Source organism: Lepus europaeus, chromosome 22 (assembly GCF_033115175.1).
Source record: "Lepus europaeus isolate LE1 chromosome 22, mLepTim1.pri, whole genome shotgun sequence".
NCBI lineage: Eukaryota > Metazoa > Chordata > Mammalia > Lagomorpha > Leporidae > Lepus > Lepus europaeus.
Window position 1 is genome coordinate 10,533,992 of NC_084848.1, and position 19,727 is coordinate 10,553,718.

The 19,727-nt window shown below is 54.4% G+C and overlaps 1 protein-coding gene across 1 annotated transcript in view; it reads left to right on the top strand.

Annotated features, from left to right (window-relative positions):
• FBLN5 (fibulin 5) overlaps window positions 1-12,335 on the top strand; it is an 80,297-nt gene extending 67,962 nt beyond the window's left edge. Inside the window, exons 9-11 of the mRNA XM_062181563.1 lie at window positions 752-878; window positions 4,205-4,400; window positions 11,369-12,335. Of these exons, the coding sequence (XP_062037547.1) occupies window positions 752-878; window positions 4,205-4,400; window positions 11,369-11,530 (485 nt within the window). The 3' untranslated portion in view covers window positions 11,531-12,335. The remainder of the gene's footprint in view (window positions 1-751; window positions 879-4,204; window positions 4,401-11,368) is intronic.
• Window positions 12,336-19,727: the final 7,392 nt, after the last annotated feature.

Below are 19,727 nucleotides of genomic sequence, written 5' to 3' on the forward strand. Positions count from 1 at the left end.
GGTGCAGGTGGCCACTTGTGCAGGCTGGTTCCTGCCTTGGCAGGTGAATCCCTGTGGCTCCAGATCCACCCGTGGGACCTGGCCCTGCTCTCTCAAGTGCCTGGAGGGCAGCTTGCTCAGCTGTCCTCTGCCAATGCTGGGGAGAACAGACGCTGGGGAGGCTCCTGCTCCTCACTGCTGGGTCCTTGAAGGGCCAAGACCTCGGTCCCCTCCGGATCGGCTGCTCATCCTGATTGCCAGCCTCATACTGCGCTCGCTGGAGGAGTCAGTGCAGGGGCGACTGGGCCTGTTTTTAGCCTCCATGAGCCTGCCTGGTCTCAGTACCAAGCAAGGGTTCTCCATAGAAGTGCTGGGCAGAAGAGGCACCGCAGGCGCTGCCGGTGTGAACCAGCAAGGTCACATTTTCTGGTAGCCAGCATGAAGGAGTAAAAGCAAGTTAAGTTACTTATAATACCATATTTTATTTCATGCAATAGGATCCAAGCTATTATTGTTTCAACATGTTCTCAATATAAAAATGATTGAGATGATTTACATGCTTTCTTAGTCATAGAAATCTGGTCTGTGTTATCTCCTTACGGCACCTCGCAGTTTGGACTTGCCACATTTTGGGTGCTCAGTAGGTAGCCCATGTGGCCAGTGGCTGCCATATTGGACAGTGCAGCTCCAGAGTAAGCCCCCCCCCCAGCCCGGGGACTGACATGTTGAAAGTGCTGTCTCGCTTCAGTTTCTCCTCCACCCTGCATTTCAGACATCAATGAGTGTGAGCACAGAAACCACACGTGCACCCTGCAGCAGACCTGCTACAACTTGCAGGGGGGGTTCAAGTGCATCGACCCCATCCGCTGTGATGAGCCTTACCTGCGCATCAGTGACAAGTAAGCCCTGGCTTCCCCCCGGGGAATGGACATGCGGCAGAGGGGCCTGCTTCAGGGGGCTGGCCATGCCTGGGGAGGGGCATGCACTTGCCAGGGACCCAGGGGGCCTGGCGTCCGAGCTGCTGCACCCCACCAGTGCTGCAGCTGTGTGAAGATACTCTAGGAACCAGCCATGCGGAGAGGCAGGGTTCACAGCCTTCTCCCAGTGCAAGTGGACAGAAGCCTCCTAGGGGATGTTGCTGGGTACAGGTTCAGGGGCCGGGGGGTTGGGCAGGGCCCTTGCTTCTACATCTCTGACCAGCTCCAAGGCGAAATGCAGGCTCTGGTCTCCCGGAACCACTTACCGAGGATCAAGGCTAATGGGTTTGCTAGACTTCTCGATACCTCAGTGTGTTGAGCTCGCTCTGATCAAGTTTCTGACATCATGGGGAAGATTTTTATGAAATCACCAGATGGCAAATGTTAGAGCTGAGAAAACTGAAGTGAAGACAGCCTTTGTGGGTGACGGCACCAGACATTGATTTCCTGTCCCTTGCGTCCTAGAAGTTTCTTTTCCTTTTCTTTCAGCCCCTGTTGAACCATCCCGTTGTCCTCCGTCTCTCTCCACATGCACACACATGCACATAAAATGTGCACATACACACGTGCACACACAATGTACACATGAATATACAATGTACACACATACATACACAAAGGCACACACAATATATACCTATACACAATGTACACATACACACACACACATGTACACATACACAGTGCACACACACACATGCACACATGCACACAGCTTCCAGCTTCTGCCCCCTCTCCCCAGCACCCCGCAGTCACTAGCCCTGGGCGACCTCGGGCTGAAGCAGATGGGCCATCCTGCCCCCTCCAGGGGAGGACAGCATGGCTTCCTATCCGGGCCCACTCTGATCAGAAACCAGCCGGCCACTGCCCCCGCCCCGACCCCGTGCCTTTGGAACGGGGCTCTGACTTCTGCTTTAAGGACCCTCTGCGGCAGGGCAGAGCTGCAGGCTGCTCCCGCCAGCGTCCATTCCTGATTCTCTCTGGTCTGCTCTGGCTGCTTCCAGGCCAGGGAAACTGTGTGGGTTTCCGTCTGTGGCCAGGGGCCTGACCCAGTTCACCTCGCAGGCCTGAGCTGGTTTCCTGATGGAGGCTGTGCTGTGGCGGGGAGAATGCTCGCTGTCCTCCCCCCCCAGGCCCCAGGCCCCAGGCCCCAGGCCAGTGTGACTGCTGCTCCTTTTCCTGTGCAGGTGCGCTGTGCGCCTGCCAGCCCGAACAGCCCCACCCCTGCACCCCGGCCCTGCTTTGTGCGCATGCGCCTTGCCCTAGGAAGCCAGACCTGCCCCGCCCTGCACATCATGGCTTCCCTGCCACCTCCCCCACAGTGTGTGACTCGCTCCAGCTGGGAGCCATCGCTTCCTCCTCTGAATTTCTGTTGGGAAACAGTTATTTTCCATGCGACACGTGACATTTCAGTGCGGCTGTTCTGGCATCAGGGGCATTTTGACTTGGCCATTTTGATGAAACCTTTAAAAAAAATGAACTCTTAGACATTCTGTCTCTATTCAGTTGCTCAGTATTACTTGAGTCCCTGTTGTGTGATAGATGCTATGATTTTTCCCCGCAAATATTTATTTATTTGAAAGGCAGAGTGAAGGGGAGACAGAGAGAGAGAGAGAGAGCTCAATCTTCCATCACTGGCTTACTCACTAAGTGGCTGCAGTGGCCAGGGCTGGGCCAGGCTGAAGCCAGGAGCCTGGAGCTCCAACCAAGCCTCCCACATGGCCATCTCCTGTTTCCCTCCCACGTGCATTAGCAGGGAGCTGCACTGGGAGTGGAGCAGCTGGGACTCGAACCAGCACTCCAACAGGGAATGCTGGTGTCGTAGGCAGCGGCTTAACACATTGTGCCACAACACTGCGCTGATTTTTGCCCTTAGGGGGCTTAGTGAATATGGAAGGAGAATGACATTAAGCAAATGGTCACATAAATGATACATGATCATAGATTGTGGTCAGTGCTATCCACACAAAGAATGGAAATTTGTAAAAAGAAAGACTAGCTTGGGCCTGTTCTAGCCAGGAGTGTCCAAAAGCCCTCAGAGGAAATGACCTTCAGTCTGGGCTGGGGAGGTACCTCCGTGTGAACCAAGAGTGGAACAGCAGAGGGAACAGCATGTGCAGAGGCTTTGCGGCAAGAGAGGCCTCGATGCCTTCAGGGAATGAAAGAAGTCCAAGGTGCTACGGTCCAGTGAGTCTGGGGACAGTGGCCTGAGAATAAGTTGGAGAAAGTGGCCCCGGCCACACGCTGTGGGTTCCTAGAGGCCACGGTGGGTATTTCATTCGTAGTCAAGCTGCAGTGGGTAGACCCTGCGGAGTGCTGAGCAGGCGGGATGCAATATGATTTCTGTTTGAAAAAGGGCACCCTGCCCTGTTAGGAGGCCGTCACCAAGGTCCAAGTGAGAGGGGTGACGGCCTGGGTGACCGGGCAGTGACACCGGGGTGGGGTGAAGTGGTTGGATTTGGAATCTACTTTGGAAGTAGAACCGACATATTCCGTAGATGGATAGGGAGTTAGGGAAGAGTGACAGACACCAGGCTGACCCCCGGCGCTGGCCACCAAGGGCATGTGTCAGAAGTCCTCTCACATTGTGAACTCTGACCTCTGGGGGGGGCGGTCTCTGGGAACAGGTGGACAAGAGGGAGGCAGGGATAACGCAGGACGCGTCTATCACAGGCATTCTGCAGTAAGTCAAAGCCAGACTTGTAGTATTTCAGGTTAACCGCTCAGCACTGGATACCTGTGTGATTTATTTCTTCTGTTAGGTGGGGAAGGATTCATTTCTCCTATTAGAGATCAGGATCTTATTTCTCGTGGAATTAGCAAGGTGTCCAATGCCATGTCTTACACGTGGGGAGTTCTGAGTTCCTGTTCCATAGTGTTGTTCCAGGGGGACTGCATGACAGGTGACAAAAGGATCCCCAAGGCCGCTCAACCTAATGTAATTTCCCACTTTGAGAATTTCTCCTTGAGAATCTACAGCTGCGGAGGGAAGGGCTGCGTGTCCACAATACGACGGATGTCAAGGGCATTGGAGACTGTTCCCGTGTTCTGAGAACCAGAGACCCAAGGCTTGACCTCCAGTAGCCGGGGTATCTGGTGGGCTAGCCAGTCTCTAAGAAGCAGAGCTGGCCTGTGTGCAGAGATGGTCTACAGTTACATCACGTGGATGACAGAAATGGCAGGCCCCCAGTGTGGTGTGTTAAGGGAAGATGGATCTGCTAGGTTCTCACAGTCTCCCTTCCCACCAGCCGCTGCATGTGTCCTGCCGAGAACCCCGGCTGCCGGGACCAGCCCTTCACCATCCTGTTCCGCGACATGGACGTGGTGTCAGGACGCTCCGTTCCCGCTGACATCTTCCAGATGCAAGCCACCACGCGCTACCCTGGGGCCTACTACATTTTCCAGATCAAGTCTGGGAACGAGGGCAGAGAATTCTATATGCGGGTAAGAGGCGGTGCTGAGCGGTGTGCCCCGCTGTCTTTAACAATGGCCTTGCGTCCTCTCTCCTAGGAAGCAGCTCATAGGAGCAGCTGAGGGTACGGGTGCAGGGGCCAGGCATGAGGAGAGAAGAGTGGAGGAGGGGGGTCAGGAGTCCAAGGTCCTGCCCGCTGTCGCTTTCTGTGTGACCCTCAAGACCCTCACCTGTGAAATGAGAAGTTAAGCAGGCTGTGATCTTAGGTCATTTCCTCCTAAGACGCCGTGGGAGAGGCCTCTATACCTCCGTTTGCCTGCCCACCCAATTGACAAATATTTACTGAGTTCCTCGTAGGCACTTGTAGAAACTGAGCACACAGGTGTGGAGTGAATGCCCCACCCCCACCCTCATGCGGCTTCGATTGCAGTGGCTGTCACGGCCTGGCTCACACAGCTTGGCTTCTGCCAGCTTTGTCCAAGGTGTGCGCCCCTGTGCTCTCTGAACTGCAGTTAAACGAGGTGGAAGATTCCGTTCCCCCATGGTGGTAGCCACATTGCCAGCGCTCAGTGTGTGGCTGCTCTGAGACAGAACGTGCGTGTCACGGGAGGAAGTATAATCAGACTGCACTGGCTCACGCCTCTCCATGAAGCACCTTGGAGCGCACCTGCTACGGCACAGCACGCTTGCTTTCTTGTGTGCTGCAGGTGCGTAACTGCACCGTTTGCAGTTCACAGCTTGGGCTCCTGCCACCCTGGGGGTGGCCATGCCTCCTTAGAGACCCCTGGCCACGCCTCCTTAGAGACCCCTGGCAAAGAGCAGTGTTTGTCGCCTCTCAGCGGGAACGTGGCCACTTAATGCCACGGCAGCTTCCAGAGCTTCCTCTTCTGGGACTCTATGGGAGAAGGCAGCAAGGCCACGTGGAGGAGTTCCCTGTGGCTGCTGTGACAAGTTGCAGCTGAAGATGACAGATGGTTCTGGAAGCCGGGAGTCGGAAGTTGGCTTCCCTGGGCTGGGATCGGGGTGTTGAGGGGGTTGTATACCCTGCGGAGGCTCGAGAGGAGGATCCTGCCCTTGCCTCTCCCTTGCTGGTGGTGCCAGCATTTCTCAACCGTGGCCATGTCCCCCCCCTGCTGCCGTGCTCACACTGCCATGTCTGTGAGCAGCAAGTCTCCCCTCACTCCCTTAACTGACACTTGTGGTCAGGGCTAGGGTCCAGCCACATGTGCCCAGATCCTTACCCCTGTCCAGACAAGGAAGTATTTACAGGCTCCAAGGATTAGGGACGTGGGGATCTTTGGGGGCTGGTATTCAGCCTGTGGCACCCAGGAATCTGCATTTCTTACAGATACCTCCCATGATCCTCCAGGGCCGCTGTGGGGAGCTCTACTCAGAAACACGGGCCCGTTTTTCCCAGAGGCTGGTCCAAGGGTCAGGAACCGTGTATCTGGGCTCTTTAGGCCCCCTCTCCCACTCCCTGCAGAATTTCCCGGGGCTTGCCTCTGGGGCTGAGATGGTCTGAACACAGGAACATGTGGGATCAAGGTGAGAGGAGGCCCCAGGAGCAGGTGAGTCCAGAGCTGCAGCCCCTCCCCAGGAGGCCTGACGTGGGCTCCACAGCCGGGCCCTGCTTCCCCTGCACCCTGGGGTGCCCAGCTAGGCGACCTTGGTCCCACTGCCCTCCACCTGGGAGCCTTCACTTCCGCGTTTCTCAAGAAGAGACAATGACAGTGTGTACTTGGGGTTAGAGATGAGGTCATCGCTTAGCGCCCGTGCCTCACAGAAGGGCTTTTTATCAGACAAGTCGGGGCTGAGGCTGCCTTGAACCTGCCTCAACCTGCGCACGCCTGAGTGAGAGTCTCAAGTGGCCCGTGACACCTGGGCACTTTTTTGTTTTTTAAAGATTTATTTGTTCATTTGAAAGGCAAGATGATGGGGGGGGGGGGGAGATATCTTCTATCCGTTGGCTCACTCCCTAGATGGCTGCAATGGCCGGAGCTGGGCCAATCCAAAGCCAGGAGCCAGGAGCTTCTTCCAGGTCTCCCACGTGGGTGCAGGGGCCCAAGCACTTGGGCCATCTTCTGCTGCTTTCCCAGGTGCATTAGCAGGGAGCTGAATTGGAAGTGGAGCAGCCAGGACCGGAACCAGCGCCCATGTAGGGTGCAGTGGCAGGCGGTGGCCCCTCGTGGGCACTTTCTCTTGCTGCTGTGTTGCCTCGTTCTTGGGTGAAAGGTCTATGCTGGTGTCAGTGGGAACTTCAACCTCTCAGCCCCTCAGTCCAGGTAGTGTCCTCCACACCCCCGGCTCCGGGTGGGGGTGGGAGGGGAAGGGTGTGCTCGGCCTCTCCACGCCTTCCTCTTCCGCCCCCAGCCATGGTGCTGGCTCCAGTCCCTGCACTGGAACCAGGTGTAGGTGCTGCCTTGGGGGAAGACACCCAAAGGCTGTCACCTCCACGGGATGCTGTTTGGGACATTTGCAGGAGGACTTCAGCCTGACATCGCTGGTGTGGGCAGCAGGGCCTCGGGTGACCTCCTGCACCCCAGGCCCCTTGCTGGCACCACGTCCCACACAGAGTCTCCATGGGGGTGGTGGTGGTGGGTCTCATGGCACTCACACAGGCAGCCCGGACACAGGGCACGAACACCAGCTACCAGCAGCCCTTCTGCTCACCAGGCTGGGCTGCCATCTGCAGACTTCTCCAGGAGAGCCCAGTACCGCTGTGTGTATCCTGCAACTTCAGGGCACCTGTAGCTCCAGATAGTTCTCTTGAAACCCCTTCTGCTTGCGATGGGGGCTGGCAGGTGCGTTTGATGTAATGGCGTAGACTGGAGGTGTGATGAAGTGCAGGCAGTGGCTGGCTTTGGGTCCCACCTTGCAATCGTGTTAGTGCGTATGCACAACACAGCGGCAGCAGCAATGCCGAATGTCTCCTGTGGACCAAGCCTTTGATCTTCACAACAACCCTCTGAGAGAGGACTGCTTTATCCTCCCAGCACTGAGGCACAGAGGCTAAGCAGTCTGCCACGCTCTCACGGTAGCAAGTGCCAGGCCGTCTGGACCAGCACGTACACTCGCACCCTGCTCTGGAGGATGGGGGATGTTTTGGCCCACGCTTCTAGCTTTGGGGTCCCAGCAGAAGCAGAGATTACGAGAGAGGTCTGTGTTACATCCAATAAGGGTGGGAAGTAGTCGGGAAGTGTTCTTACTGTTGCACAGATGTGGCTTGGCCCCTGTTGCTGCTGCTATGGTTATGAGGGAGGTCGTGAGCTCTCAGACCTTGGAGGAGTTGGGAGAGCTGCCCAGTGGGCTGGGGCATCAGGGGCGGGTTTGGGCTGGGAATGACCTGCGCAACCCTGCAGCTGCCTCACCGTGACATTCCTTGACTTTATTACAAGTGCTTGGGTAGAGCTTGTTCTCACCCTGCAGGAAGACGACACGCACGCACGCATGCTTTTACACCTGCACATGTTCACACACACATGCCCCTTCACAGGCCCTGTCGTCAGTCTGCCCCACAGCAGGCTGTGGACAGAGGACGGGCACGTGGCTTTGATCAGGTGGCTCGGGACACAGGGCCAGAAGAAGGAGCAGGGTCAAGGGTTCCACTGTGCTGAAGTGTTTCCCTTGTGACACGCACAGAGCAGGTGGCAGGGCAAGGGAAGCTGACTTGCAGTGGCCTGGCTACTTGCCACGTGCCAGACAATGCCACCCCACAAGGTGAGCCAGAGAAAACCTGCGTGCGTGTGTGCGAGCTGGGCCGAGAGGACGCTCATCGGCTGGGCTGCTGGCGGCTGACTCCCACTGCGGCCGCCTCCACGGGGCTTTGGGCACTCCCCGTACTTTCCTCCGTCACCCCCATCCGTTCAGCGCCTGGCCTGCAGCTGACGTCGGACGCTGAGCGTTCAGCAACAAAAGACTGCTGGTCTTGGGGGCAGGGGACAAACAGCGTAGCAGACTCAACACCACCTGATGACTCACAAGCCAAGCAAGGGCCACGGGACAGTAAGGAAGTGGAGAAGCCTTGAGACGTGGCATAGAACGTGCTGGTGAGAGGCACAACTTTTGTACCGTGCACTGCTTTTGGGAGCTTGTACTCAATTCTCAGCTTACCTGCCATGTCGGGTTATGAGGATTAAGAGATGGATGAAGGGGCCTTAGCAAGTGCCTAGCACCTTCACCACCACCACCACCACCACCATCATCACAGCCCACACCATCCTCATCATTTCGCACCCATGACCGCAGTGACCAGGGGCTCTCAGGAGGTCCGTGCCCAGACTGTGCCCTGCAAGCCAGATGAGGAGTGGGCAGTGGCTGGCCTCTGCTCTCCTGGTTGGCATTGAGCCCTCCCAAGTGCTTGTGGGTGTAGCTCTGACCCAGGCAGAGACTGAATGATGGCCTCTAAGGTTCCTTCCATAAGTGAGGGTCTTGGAATCCTCCACACTTTACCAGGAAATTGCCACTTGCCTCATTCTCCCTCCTAGGCCCCGAGCAGATCTTTCGGAGGGCCGCCTGCAGTTTCGGGTCTCCAGCCCTTGGCCTTTGTCCATGCACGCAGTGAAAGCTGGCGAGGGGTTTGCATATGTGAATGTCATGGGTATTTCCCTGTGCGGCTGCACCCTCGGGAGTGCTGGCCCTGGGCTCTGAGGTTGTGCAAGGGCTGACAAGGAAGTCCGAGCCATCTTCTGCGTGAGCAGGTGCCAGTTACGCCAGAGCTGACGGGAACACAGGGAGCCAAAGCCAAGAGGAAGTTGGGCGGCCGTCAGGCGGCTGATAGCCCAGTGGACGGGGAGGAGCCGCACTTGGCCTGCACCTGTCTGCCAGCCCTGCCCTTGGCCCTGTGGCAGGTCTTAGGGATGTGGAAAGCTTTATGGGGGCCCTCCCTTGTGGAGAGAGGGAAACCACCTGGCGTGGCCTTCAGTCAACTCAGTTCCTTAATGGAGCAGGGTCTGCTGCCTCCAGCTTGGGGGCCCAGGGCTGGGCCGTGCAGCTTGCTGTTTGTCTGCAGGTGCCCTGCGGCCTTCATCCAGTGTCTGTCACACTGCCCTGTGCATCTGGCATGGAGCTCAGGGCTCGGGAGAAGAAGCAGAATACACACCAGACTCTTCCGATGATGGTTGTGAAGTGACAAAGGCCTGGAGCTTGGGGTCAGACAGAAACACCCGAATGGAAGCCCTTGGCTCTGCCCCTTAAGTAGCTGAGTGACCCCAAGCGATTGTGTTTCCTCTCTAGACCTTATATAACAGGTTTGCTTGTTTATCAAATGGGGGTAATGAGACACACCTCCAGGAGGGCCCTCGGACGGAGCAGCTGGGTTCCCTCGCTCGAGTCCTGTGCTTTTACATCAGGACTCACAATTCTCTCTTTGTTTGAAAGATTTATTTATTTATTTGGAAGAGTTATAGGCAGAGAGAGAGAAAGAGAGATCTTCCATCTGCTGGTTCACTCCCCAGATGATTGCAACAACCAAGGCTGGGCCAGGCAGGAGCCAGGAGTTTCTTCCAGGTCTCCCACGTGCTGGCAGGGGCCTAAGCACTTGGGCCATGTTCTGCTGCTTTCCCCAGGCTAGTAGCAGGGAGCTGGAGCAGAAGGGGAGCAGCAGGGACTCGAATCTGCACCCATATGGGATGCTGGCACTACAGACAGCCACTTGGCCCGCTACACTCCAACGTTGGCCCCAGCATGACGCAATTCTTAATGTGCACACGAATCCCTTGGGGCTTGTGTTATGCTACAGATCCCAGCTTAGGAGCTCTCAAGAGGGACCTGAGATCCTACGCTTCTCACAAGCTCCCTGCTGATGCCGGTACTGCTGGTTCACAGACCACACCATGAGCAGCAAGGCCGGTCAGGGCTTTTATGGGGATTCAGCAAGTAGATGCACGTCGTGGCTCTAAGGGCACATCACCCCTGTGGGTGCTCAGCAGGTGTCAGTCCTCTCTCCCTACCTCCTTGAAAGTTTCAGAAAAATTGTCCTTGGAGGAGAGAAGCTCATGTAATCAGTTAGATCCACAGTGATGGGGCAGAGAGTGCGAAGGCCGGAGGTGACTTCAGGCTGGGTGGGTGGGAGCCTCTTTCCAGATCCGCTACTGAACAGGAGAACCTTGGAATGGGACCCTGGGGTTGTGAGCTTTTATAAAGCCCCACAGGTGCATTTGATGCCTCTTGTTTGCAGTTGCTGATCCAGTCCAAACCCTGATTTTCCAGGTGAGGTGGCAGCCTTGTCACACAATGTGTTCTGTGAACGATTCATTCAGAATATGCAGTTGTTCCTTGGTATCTGCAGAGGACTGGCTTCGAGGACCCCTGCAGATGCCAGCTCCTTTGGACGCCCAAGTCCCTTGTGTAAAACAGTGTCGTATTTGCCTGGAACCCGTGCACCCCCTCAGCTGACGCGTCATACCTCGTGCAGTGCGCGCGCCGTGTAAACAGTGGTTCTGCCGTAGTGGTTGAGAACAGAGGTCTGTACACCTTAAGGACGGGTTCAATTGTTTTCTGAATATTTTTCATCTGTCATTGGTTGGATTGGTGGATGTGGAACTCACGGATATGGGGTCCTGACTGTGTTTCCTGAACACCTGCTGCATTCCAGGCACCTGGCTAGGATCTGGGGGAGGGGGGTTCAGTAAAGAGCCTGACCTTGATCCTTGACCTTACAGAGCTCATCACTGGTGGGGACACGCACCAAGTAGGTAGCATAGACAATTACACATGGCCGTAAGATCTTTCCATTCTATGCAAGGCAGAGGGCCACAGGGGGCCAAATTTAGATTGGGGATAGCGGAAAGGTCCTCACAGGAAGTGGGTTTTCAGGTGACACCTGAGGGGTTGGCAGGAAAGAGCCAGGCAGAGGACGGGCAGAGCCAGGGGAAGAGCGTGGTGCAGCCGAGGCAGTGAGGGGCCGTCCGCCTGACCAGGGACACGTGGGCACGCCCTGGTGGGGGTCGCAGTGCCACCAGCCGGGCCTTCTCTAACCAGCGTCCTCTGGGTCTGTCCACAGCAAACGGGCCCCATCAGTGCCACCCTGGTGATGACGCGCCCCATCAAAGGGCCCCGGGACATCCAACTGGACTTGGAGATGATCACCGTCAACACCGTCATCAACTTCAGAGGCAGCTCCGTGATCCGCCTGCGGATATACGTGTCGCAGTACCCGTTCTGAGCCGCGGGCTGGAGCCGCTGACACTGCCTGTCACCAGCGCCACAGGACAGGAGGAGAGAGGAAGCGAGAGGGAGGAGGAGAGCGAGACAGACGTGACGCCCTTCCTGCTGAGCGTGGCCCCGAGGAGTCAGCCCTGGCGTCCTGATCCCCCCTGCACCGCCGCAGACCTGTCACCCTGAAGGGCACCCCGGGCCCCGGGTCCTATGGCGCAGTTACCCCAAAGCCTTGTTGTTGGCCCCGGATGTGAGATCACCGGCGGTTCTCGGGGCCTTCGGTCCATTTCCATATTTTTCAAAGAAAATAGGTTAAGTCTGCTGGGGTTTGAGTCTGCGTTCAAAGACTGTGAACAGCTTGCTCCCCCTGCTTCCGTGCCCTCTTGCTGTCCTCGCTGTGTTGCTGCTTCGCAAGTGCCCCCAGGAGCTTGTGGGCCACACTGGCTGTAGCTAGTTTGCTTCTTGCCTGTACCGAGGAGGCTGTGGAAACAAACCACGGCAGGAGGTTAAAGACCCGATTTCCAAACCATGTCTGGTATTTTCCACCATAAAAGAAGTTGTAGTTGTCCTTAAATGTGTATAACTGTTTAATCCTTTTTTGTTTGTTTTAAATGATTCTTTTTTTTTAAAAGTGAGCGGTAGAATTCTTCCAGGAGGCTTCAACACATATTATGTTGTCTTCCCACACCCTGTCTACTCTTCATGTTAGCCCCATGTTTTCTTGGCGACCCCCTAATCATGCTTTCTTTAGAGTTTTTATCTAACTGGGTTGGAAGGCGGAGGTTTCCAAACCGATTAAATATTTGAAGAGACCTTGTGTTTGGTTCATTGTGACACTCCAGACGACGCTGTATTTGGGGCTGGTTCCAGTTCTGTTTAAACCTGCTTAATGTGCATTGGTGTGGAGGGCTCTCCAGAGAGCTGCATTGCCAGCCGTGACCAGGGCAAACTGACACAGGGCGGTGGACGAGGACTAGGGGTGGTGGAGAAGGCAAGAGAAACAGCCTAGGCCACCTTCAGTCCATTAGGAAACAGCTAACAGTCCCTCTGCTGGGGGCTTTCTGCTGGCACACTTCCGGAACAGGTGTGTTTGCGTTGCTTTAAATTTGTGCACCTGTGGCTGCATGGAAGGCCAACGTGTCAAGCTTTGAAGGGAAACTGTATTCCCTGAGTATGCCACCTTTCAAATAAATACAATTTTTTTTAAAGATGTATTTATTTATTTAAAGGTAGCATTACAGCGAGAGAGGGAGGGACACAGAGAGAGAGAGGGAGGAGAGATCTTCCATCTGCTGGTTCACTCCCCAAATGGCTGCAACCACCAGGGCTGGGCCAGGCCAAAGCCAGGAGCCAGGAGTTTCTTCCAGGTTTCCCACTTGTGTACAGGGGCCCAAGGACTTGGACCATCTTCTGCTGCTTCCACAGGCGCATTAGCAGGGAGCTGGATCAGAAGTGGAGCAGCCGGGCCTCAAACCAGCACCCATAGGGATGCCAACACTTCAGATGGCAGCTTAACCTGCTACACCACAATGCTGGCCCCATAAATAAATATGTTTTAAAAATCTAATAAATTGCCAGAGTTGAGAATGCATTGTTTTGAACCGTATTCATTCATATTTCTAATGGAGTTCCTGAGCAGAGAAAAGAGCTTTATGTTGGCAGAGGGCCATGGCCCACATGGCCACATCTGGCAATGGCCGCCTTGCTGGCGGAGTCCCGAGGCGGCACAGGGCATCACCTCGCAGGGTATGGGGGGCTCCTGTGTGTCTGTGCTCTGGCCTCTGTCCCTCTTCTTGTGACTACGCTGGCATTCTGTCATGGGAGCTCCCCCCAAGGACCTTATCCAGTCCTAATCAACCCCCCAAAATCTCCCCTGTAAATACCATGCCTGGGTCAAGCTTCCACCCTCCTACCACCTCACAATGGAGATATTTTTATTGTTGTTAAAGATAGATGTATTTGAAAGAGGAAAGAAAGTTATCATTCATCTACTTGTTCAAATGTCTACCATACCCAGGGCTGTGCCGGGCTGTAGCCAGAAGCCAGAACCTCCAGCCGGGTCTCCCATGTTGGTACAAAAACTCAAGCACCTGGCCATCATTTGCTGCCTCCTAAGTGCATAAACAGGAAGCTGAATTGGAAGCAGAGCAGCGGGCACTTGAACTGGGGGTCTGATATGGCGCATGGGCATTCTAAGCCCTGGCATAGCCTGTTGTGCCACAAGCCTGCTCCCATACTGGGAATTAAACTCCAGCCTGAGTTTCAAGGAAAAAACCATAATCAAACCATAGCATGAGCCTGATCAGGGACTCTGGATCTCCCCCAAGTCCTAGAACCCCTGTCCAGTCACTGATTGGAGAATGGGCTGGGGCAGCAGGCTTTATGTCCCAGCTGGAGGTTTCAGAAGGAGACCGTGCCCTCCCTGCTAGCGTGGTGGCGTCTACAGAATCCATCTGTGGAAGCTCCCGTTCTGCCTGTTGGCCCTACATATGGGGAATTCAGAAAGTGTGCAGAAAAACAGAAAAGTATGAGGTTATTTTGATACAAAAGAAATTTTATTTATTTATTTGAAAGGCAGAGCAATGGGGATAGTTGGGGGAGAGGTCTCCCATCTGCTGGCCCCCTTTCCAGGTGGCTGCAATGACCAGGTCTGGGTCCAGAGCCGGGAGCCAGGAAGTCCAGCCTGGTTTCCCATGGGGGTGGCGGAGGCCATCTTAAGCTGCCTTCCCAGGAGCATCAGCAGACAACTGGATCTGAAGTGGAGCAGCCAGGGCCGAAACCATCACTTTGATAGGGGATGCGGGAATCACAGTGGTGGCTTAACCAGCTGTGCCACAACGCTGACCTTGCCAAAAAAAAAAAAATTGAAATCCATGTATAGATTTGTCATAATATCCATTTCCCATGTATTGTCCTAACTTTGCCGTTGGCTGGGTTATTTTCTTCCCAAACACGCCGAGCACGCCCCGCAGCGCGCCTTCGGTTAGGCTCAGCTGACGCTGACTGTGACATCAGCACCTTGGACGGCTTCAAAGCAAAGGGGTGATTTCCTGCAGGTGAGCTCCGTGGGGCTCCCCGGTGTGGGGAGGCTGGGGTGCTGGGGACGGGGTGCAGAGCGAGAGAGGGGCCAGAGGTTTCCATGAGCTCTGCACCCAGCCGCTCTGAGCTACAGGGCTCAGCTCTCCTTTCGCGGCTGGTAAAGCCTCGTCCCGGTGGTTCGAGGACCCGCTGGTTTCCGAGGTGCCACATTTGGAACCTGACCCGAGTCCCCAGGGCTTGCGTTTTATGAGTTCATGTCAGAATGTGGCTTCCTGCTTCTAAGAAAAAAAGGCATGGAGAGACTCGTAAAAGCAGACTCCGAGGGCTTCTTGGCCTTTGGTTTGCTCTTTCAAAACATGGTCTGGTGAGTCCAGCGTTAAGTGAATCAGAAGCATGTGGGATCAATTTACCTTAAAAGACACAGAGGGCTTGAAAGTCGGAAGAACGGCCCGGGGAGAAGTGTGTCCTGTACGGCCGAGCCGCTAACGTTCGGGAACTGGTGCCGCAGCACCTGGGACCCTGAGAACTGTCTGGCCAGCCAAGGTCAGGGACAGGCCTGTTTGGTGGGTCCCTGCACGGGGCTCCCACGGGCACTCTAATGGGGCCAGCTGCTCCTGGTTCCCCGATTTGTCGAGGTTCCCCAAGCCTGGCCCGGAGCGCACCACAGGAGCTCTGCACTGGGCAGCTCCATGCAGGCCCGGAGAACGAAGGGTTGTGACGGAGCGAGAGCCGGGACCCCGCAAACGTCCTTGAGTTGCCACCAAATTTGTGAGTTCCATGTGGAGGAAAGCTTCCCTTCAGTTAGTTCTAATCTGAGTTTCGTGATTCCTTGAAATGTGCTTTGGGGAGGACGGGCAGCTCTCCCGTGAAACCGCCAGTTTGGAGGCTCCCCGTTTGCCAACCCTAACACTTTCTAATTGGCACCAAGTCTGCCTACCTGTTGCCTCTCGGTCTCAGACATTTTCTTAGGTAACAGCCTTGGCCATTGGCTGTTACTTGCCCAGATGGTGAAACTATTGAAGTAGGGCTGATGGCGTCGTTTTCGGTGGCTTCGGTGTGTTTTGGCGGCTGGGTGTTAACTGTAATGGGCACGCGTTGTTCGAGCTGCGCCAGGAATGGTTGCCCGGAGGGGGGCAGGGTGACCAGGGAGCAACTTTCCTTTACCCTCATGCCAGGTGAAGTGCTGTTGGTGAAAGCTTGTGTCTTACGGCCGTGACTGCTCTGCCGGAGGACCCACTGGGAGCCAGTTGCTGGTTGCAGAGAGAACACCATGATCCACAGATAACAACGCATTGATCCCAGGGTGCACACAGCCTAGGAGACAAAGCCAGAATACAGTCGGAGGGTTATTAGCAGTGTGCACACAATCATTTCATTTAGCTGTCAATCACTATGAAGACGTATCTTTTATACAACAAATTCCTGTGAACATCCACAGACATGTGTTTGAAATTCAGAACAGATGCCTCTGTTTAGAATTATTAAATACACTCAGGGAGGCACAAAATAAATGTTAGGTAAGAAATTTCCTTTTGGTGCACTTTACTGTGTTCTTTGAAACGCACTGTTTTCTAGGGGAGGAAAGTGAACATTTAGCAAAGCTCATGTTATATTGGAATTGGCCAGTGCTCAGCTGCTACAAACAAATACACAGATTGTTTTTTGGGTTGATATTTTTGTTCTTGGATTTCTTAGTCCCTTTATTTAACAGATGGCTGATATCTTCATTAGAATCCCCAAGGGCAACTGAAAAAATGTTTTTAAAAAAATTAACCAAGAGACTCCAAGACAAGGGAGAGTGCTCGGGGCAAGATTCGTCCCTTGGGAGGTTTTCTTGGGATGACAACCCTTAGTTAAAATCTCTGACTTGCTCATCATTTCTAATGTTGAATTTTAGCCAGCAGCCATCAGAGAAATAAACCATCAAAAGGAGTAGGTAGGTGTCAACACAGGAATGATCTATTAAACTGACATCATTGGTGCCCCGTCACAGAAGAGTTACAAGTGGACAGCCTGTGACTAACAGCACATTTATCAGGAATCTGGAATATTCTTGAGCAATAATGCAAAAATGAAGGTGGGGTGAGTTTTCCATAGACGCAGACACGCAGGTCATAAGGATAGCTCCTTGCAAGGATTTGAGAGGCTATGTTGCTTTAAGGCCAGAGAGCCGTTAGGTGGCTCAATCCCACATATAAGTCGCTTTTGCTTGGAAAGAATGGCTTTTTCTAATTCTTATTTTCCAACTTCCTATTCAGAGTGAATTTGCCAAACTGGCTTACGTCACAGGGTGACGACTGAACCCCTTCAAAACAGGCATCGCGAGGTCTGGGTTTTCACGTGGAACCAAACCATGGTATTTGCTGCTTCCTTAGCTCTTCACGGTGATCCTGCAGTCTGTTGTTCTAGCTCCACATGTTAAAGACCTCCACGGAGGTTCCTGCCCCAGTCTCCTGCCAGTCTTTCTGAGTGGCAGCCCTGCCAGCCAATAGCATGGCTGCTGGTTTATTGCAAAGCGGTTCAGACTTTCAGGAAAGCCATTCCTGAAGGATCCTTCGAGCTCAGAGCTCATGAGCAACTGGGGTGATCAAGACTCCTTGGCTTGCTGCTGGTTTTCCTGTCGGAACTTGGAATATATTCTCTTCCTGAGGCTTTTTTGGTACCATTTTTTTAATTGCTCTGCTTCATCTTTCATCACAAAAGCCAGAAATTCACAAGTTGGTGAAGAGCTCCCAGTTGCGATGCAAGAATTTGGGGGTGTGGAGGGTAAAGCTGCCACCTGTGGCACCAGTATCCCATATGGACACTGGTTTGAGTCCCAGCTTCTCCAGTTCCAATCCAGCTCCCTGCTAATTAATGTGCCTGGGAAAGCAGCAGAAGATGGCCCAAGTGCTTGGGTCCCTGCACCCACATGGGAGACCCAGATGAAGCTCCTGGCTCCTGGCTTCGGATGGGTGCAGCTTCGGTCATTGCAGTCAATTGGGGAGTGAACCAGCAGATGGAAGACCTCTCTCTCTCTCTCTCTCTCTCTCTGTGTGTGTGTGTGTGTGTAACTCTGCCTTTCAACTAAATCTTTAAAAAAGGATTTGGGGGACAGTAGAGCACAGCAGGAAGGAGCAGGTGGCTTCACGGGAGCACCCACAGAGGTAGGAAGGACCATGATGCTTCTAGAAGTTCATGGAAAAATTAAAAGGTAAGTTTATTTTGGTGCAAAACATTTCCAAATCCATGGACTCTTTTCATAATATGCATTTTCCATGAACGTTTGGGAGTCCCTTTGATGACATTCTAAGCAATGCATCGTTAGGGGATTTTGTCGCTGTGCAAACGCTCTAGAATGCACAGGACAGGAGGTCCCAGGTGACAGACTCACAGGGTGCCACTGACATCCACGCAGTCAGTTGTTCACCAGGTGTCCCACGTGGCTCTTGAGCTCCTTCGAGCAAATTCTGAACCAAAGCCTCCCTGTTCTCCACACTCACGAAATCCCTGGAGGCTGCTCTGGTTATTTCCCCCCATTTCATCCCCACTCTCCTCCCTTGTTTGTGCTTTGACCACCTGTGGAAGGCTGAGAGGAGGAGGCTGGAGCCAGACTCCTCCTCCTTCCTGCCTCCCTCCAAGGCTGAGCACGGAGGCTGGGCTCCCCTCCTGAGCGAGAGCGTGGAGAGGAGTCCTCGGCTCCACCCTTCGGCCGCCCACTTCCCACGTTCCTCTTTCCCCTCTTCTTTCTTCCTCTGCACTGCCCCACCAACCTCCCACCTGGTCTTCGTCCCAAAGCTGGAGGGAGGCACTCAGGGATGGTCCTGTCCAGTGTGCACAGTGGGGGCAGAGCAGGTAGCTGTCCACCTTTCTATCTCTTTCCCCTCCAACTTCTCTCCTCTCCCAGCCACACAGAAGCAAGCTCTGGAAGATGCCTTCCTCGGCAAGGCGTGGCTTCCTTTTTCTTGTCCTCCTGTTGTCCCTGCTCCCAAGAGAACGTACTTGGAGCCACCTGTGCCCCATGGGTCTTCCTTCCTTTGGATTCGCTCGGGGTGCCTGCTGGTCTCGTCCTCCCTCCATTCCAGGGTTGGCCGCCTTCAGTCCCACGCCCCTGTCCTGGGGCCAGGCCGCCCCCACTCGTTCCCAGAAATGCTTTGCTTTATCTTTCCAGCACTCCCTTGGTCCCCCATCCCTCCCGGTGTCCAGTGCCTTGACATGGTGCCTACAGTCATCACGTAATCTGGAGCAGGGGCCTGGGAAAAGCTGGAGTCCCTTCAGATACGGAACAGGGCGCTCTCCAAAGGCTCCGGTCCCTGCCAGTAATAGCCCTGACCTCTCTTGGTGCAATGTGCTCTAGCACTCTCCGCACATTGCAGGATTACGTGTCCCAACGATTTCCAAGTAGTCCATAGAGCCGTGTCCTGGACAGCTGTAATCAGCCTGTCCTTTAATCAACCTGTATCTGCGAGTGCGTTAGTTGGTTTTCTGCTGGGACTGTGTGGCTTACAGGAGAGAAGTTTGTTTTGTTCATGGTTCAAGAGGCTAGGGAGAGCCAGGGCGTGGCACCAGCCTTACTGTGCGGTAACCTGGGGGAAAAGCCGAAGGACAGGCAGGTGCACAAGGAAGGGACAGAACGCAAGGCGTGGCCTCTTAGTGCAGCCCACTCTGGCAATAACTAACCCACTCCTGTGAGAGTGACATCAGTCCCCTCCCTGAGGGCTCAGTCCCCACGATCCAAGCACCTCTCGAAGGTCTCACCACCCCACAACGTGTTGCATTGGGGACCAAACTTCAAGGTGAGTTTTGGAGGGGACAAACCATACGCAGACCTTGGCAGCATGCACCACTCATTGGCACCAGGGTGGGCACATGGCTAGGACTTAAAGGAAGCCCAGCAATTCCCCAGGCATGGAAGGAGGGAAAGGGAGCTACAAAGCCCAGTGTGTTTGGAACAGGGGACGTGGGCACGTGTCTGTGTCCGTGGCAGGAAGTATTGGAGGCTGAGGCCAGGGTACTTGTGGCTATGTTTATCTAACTGAGAGTAGACTTCCCACTAAGATGCTAACCAGTGCACCAAGATCAAAGAGTTGATCTGTTTCAGTAAGGTGGGAGATCCTGAATGCTAAAGTCCCTTGTAAACACTCACAATTGATTTCGGACAGCAAAGGCTCTGAGAAGTCCTACAG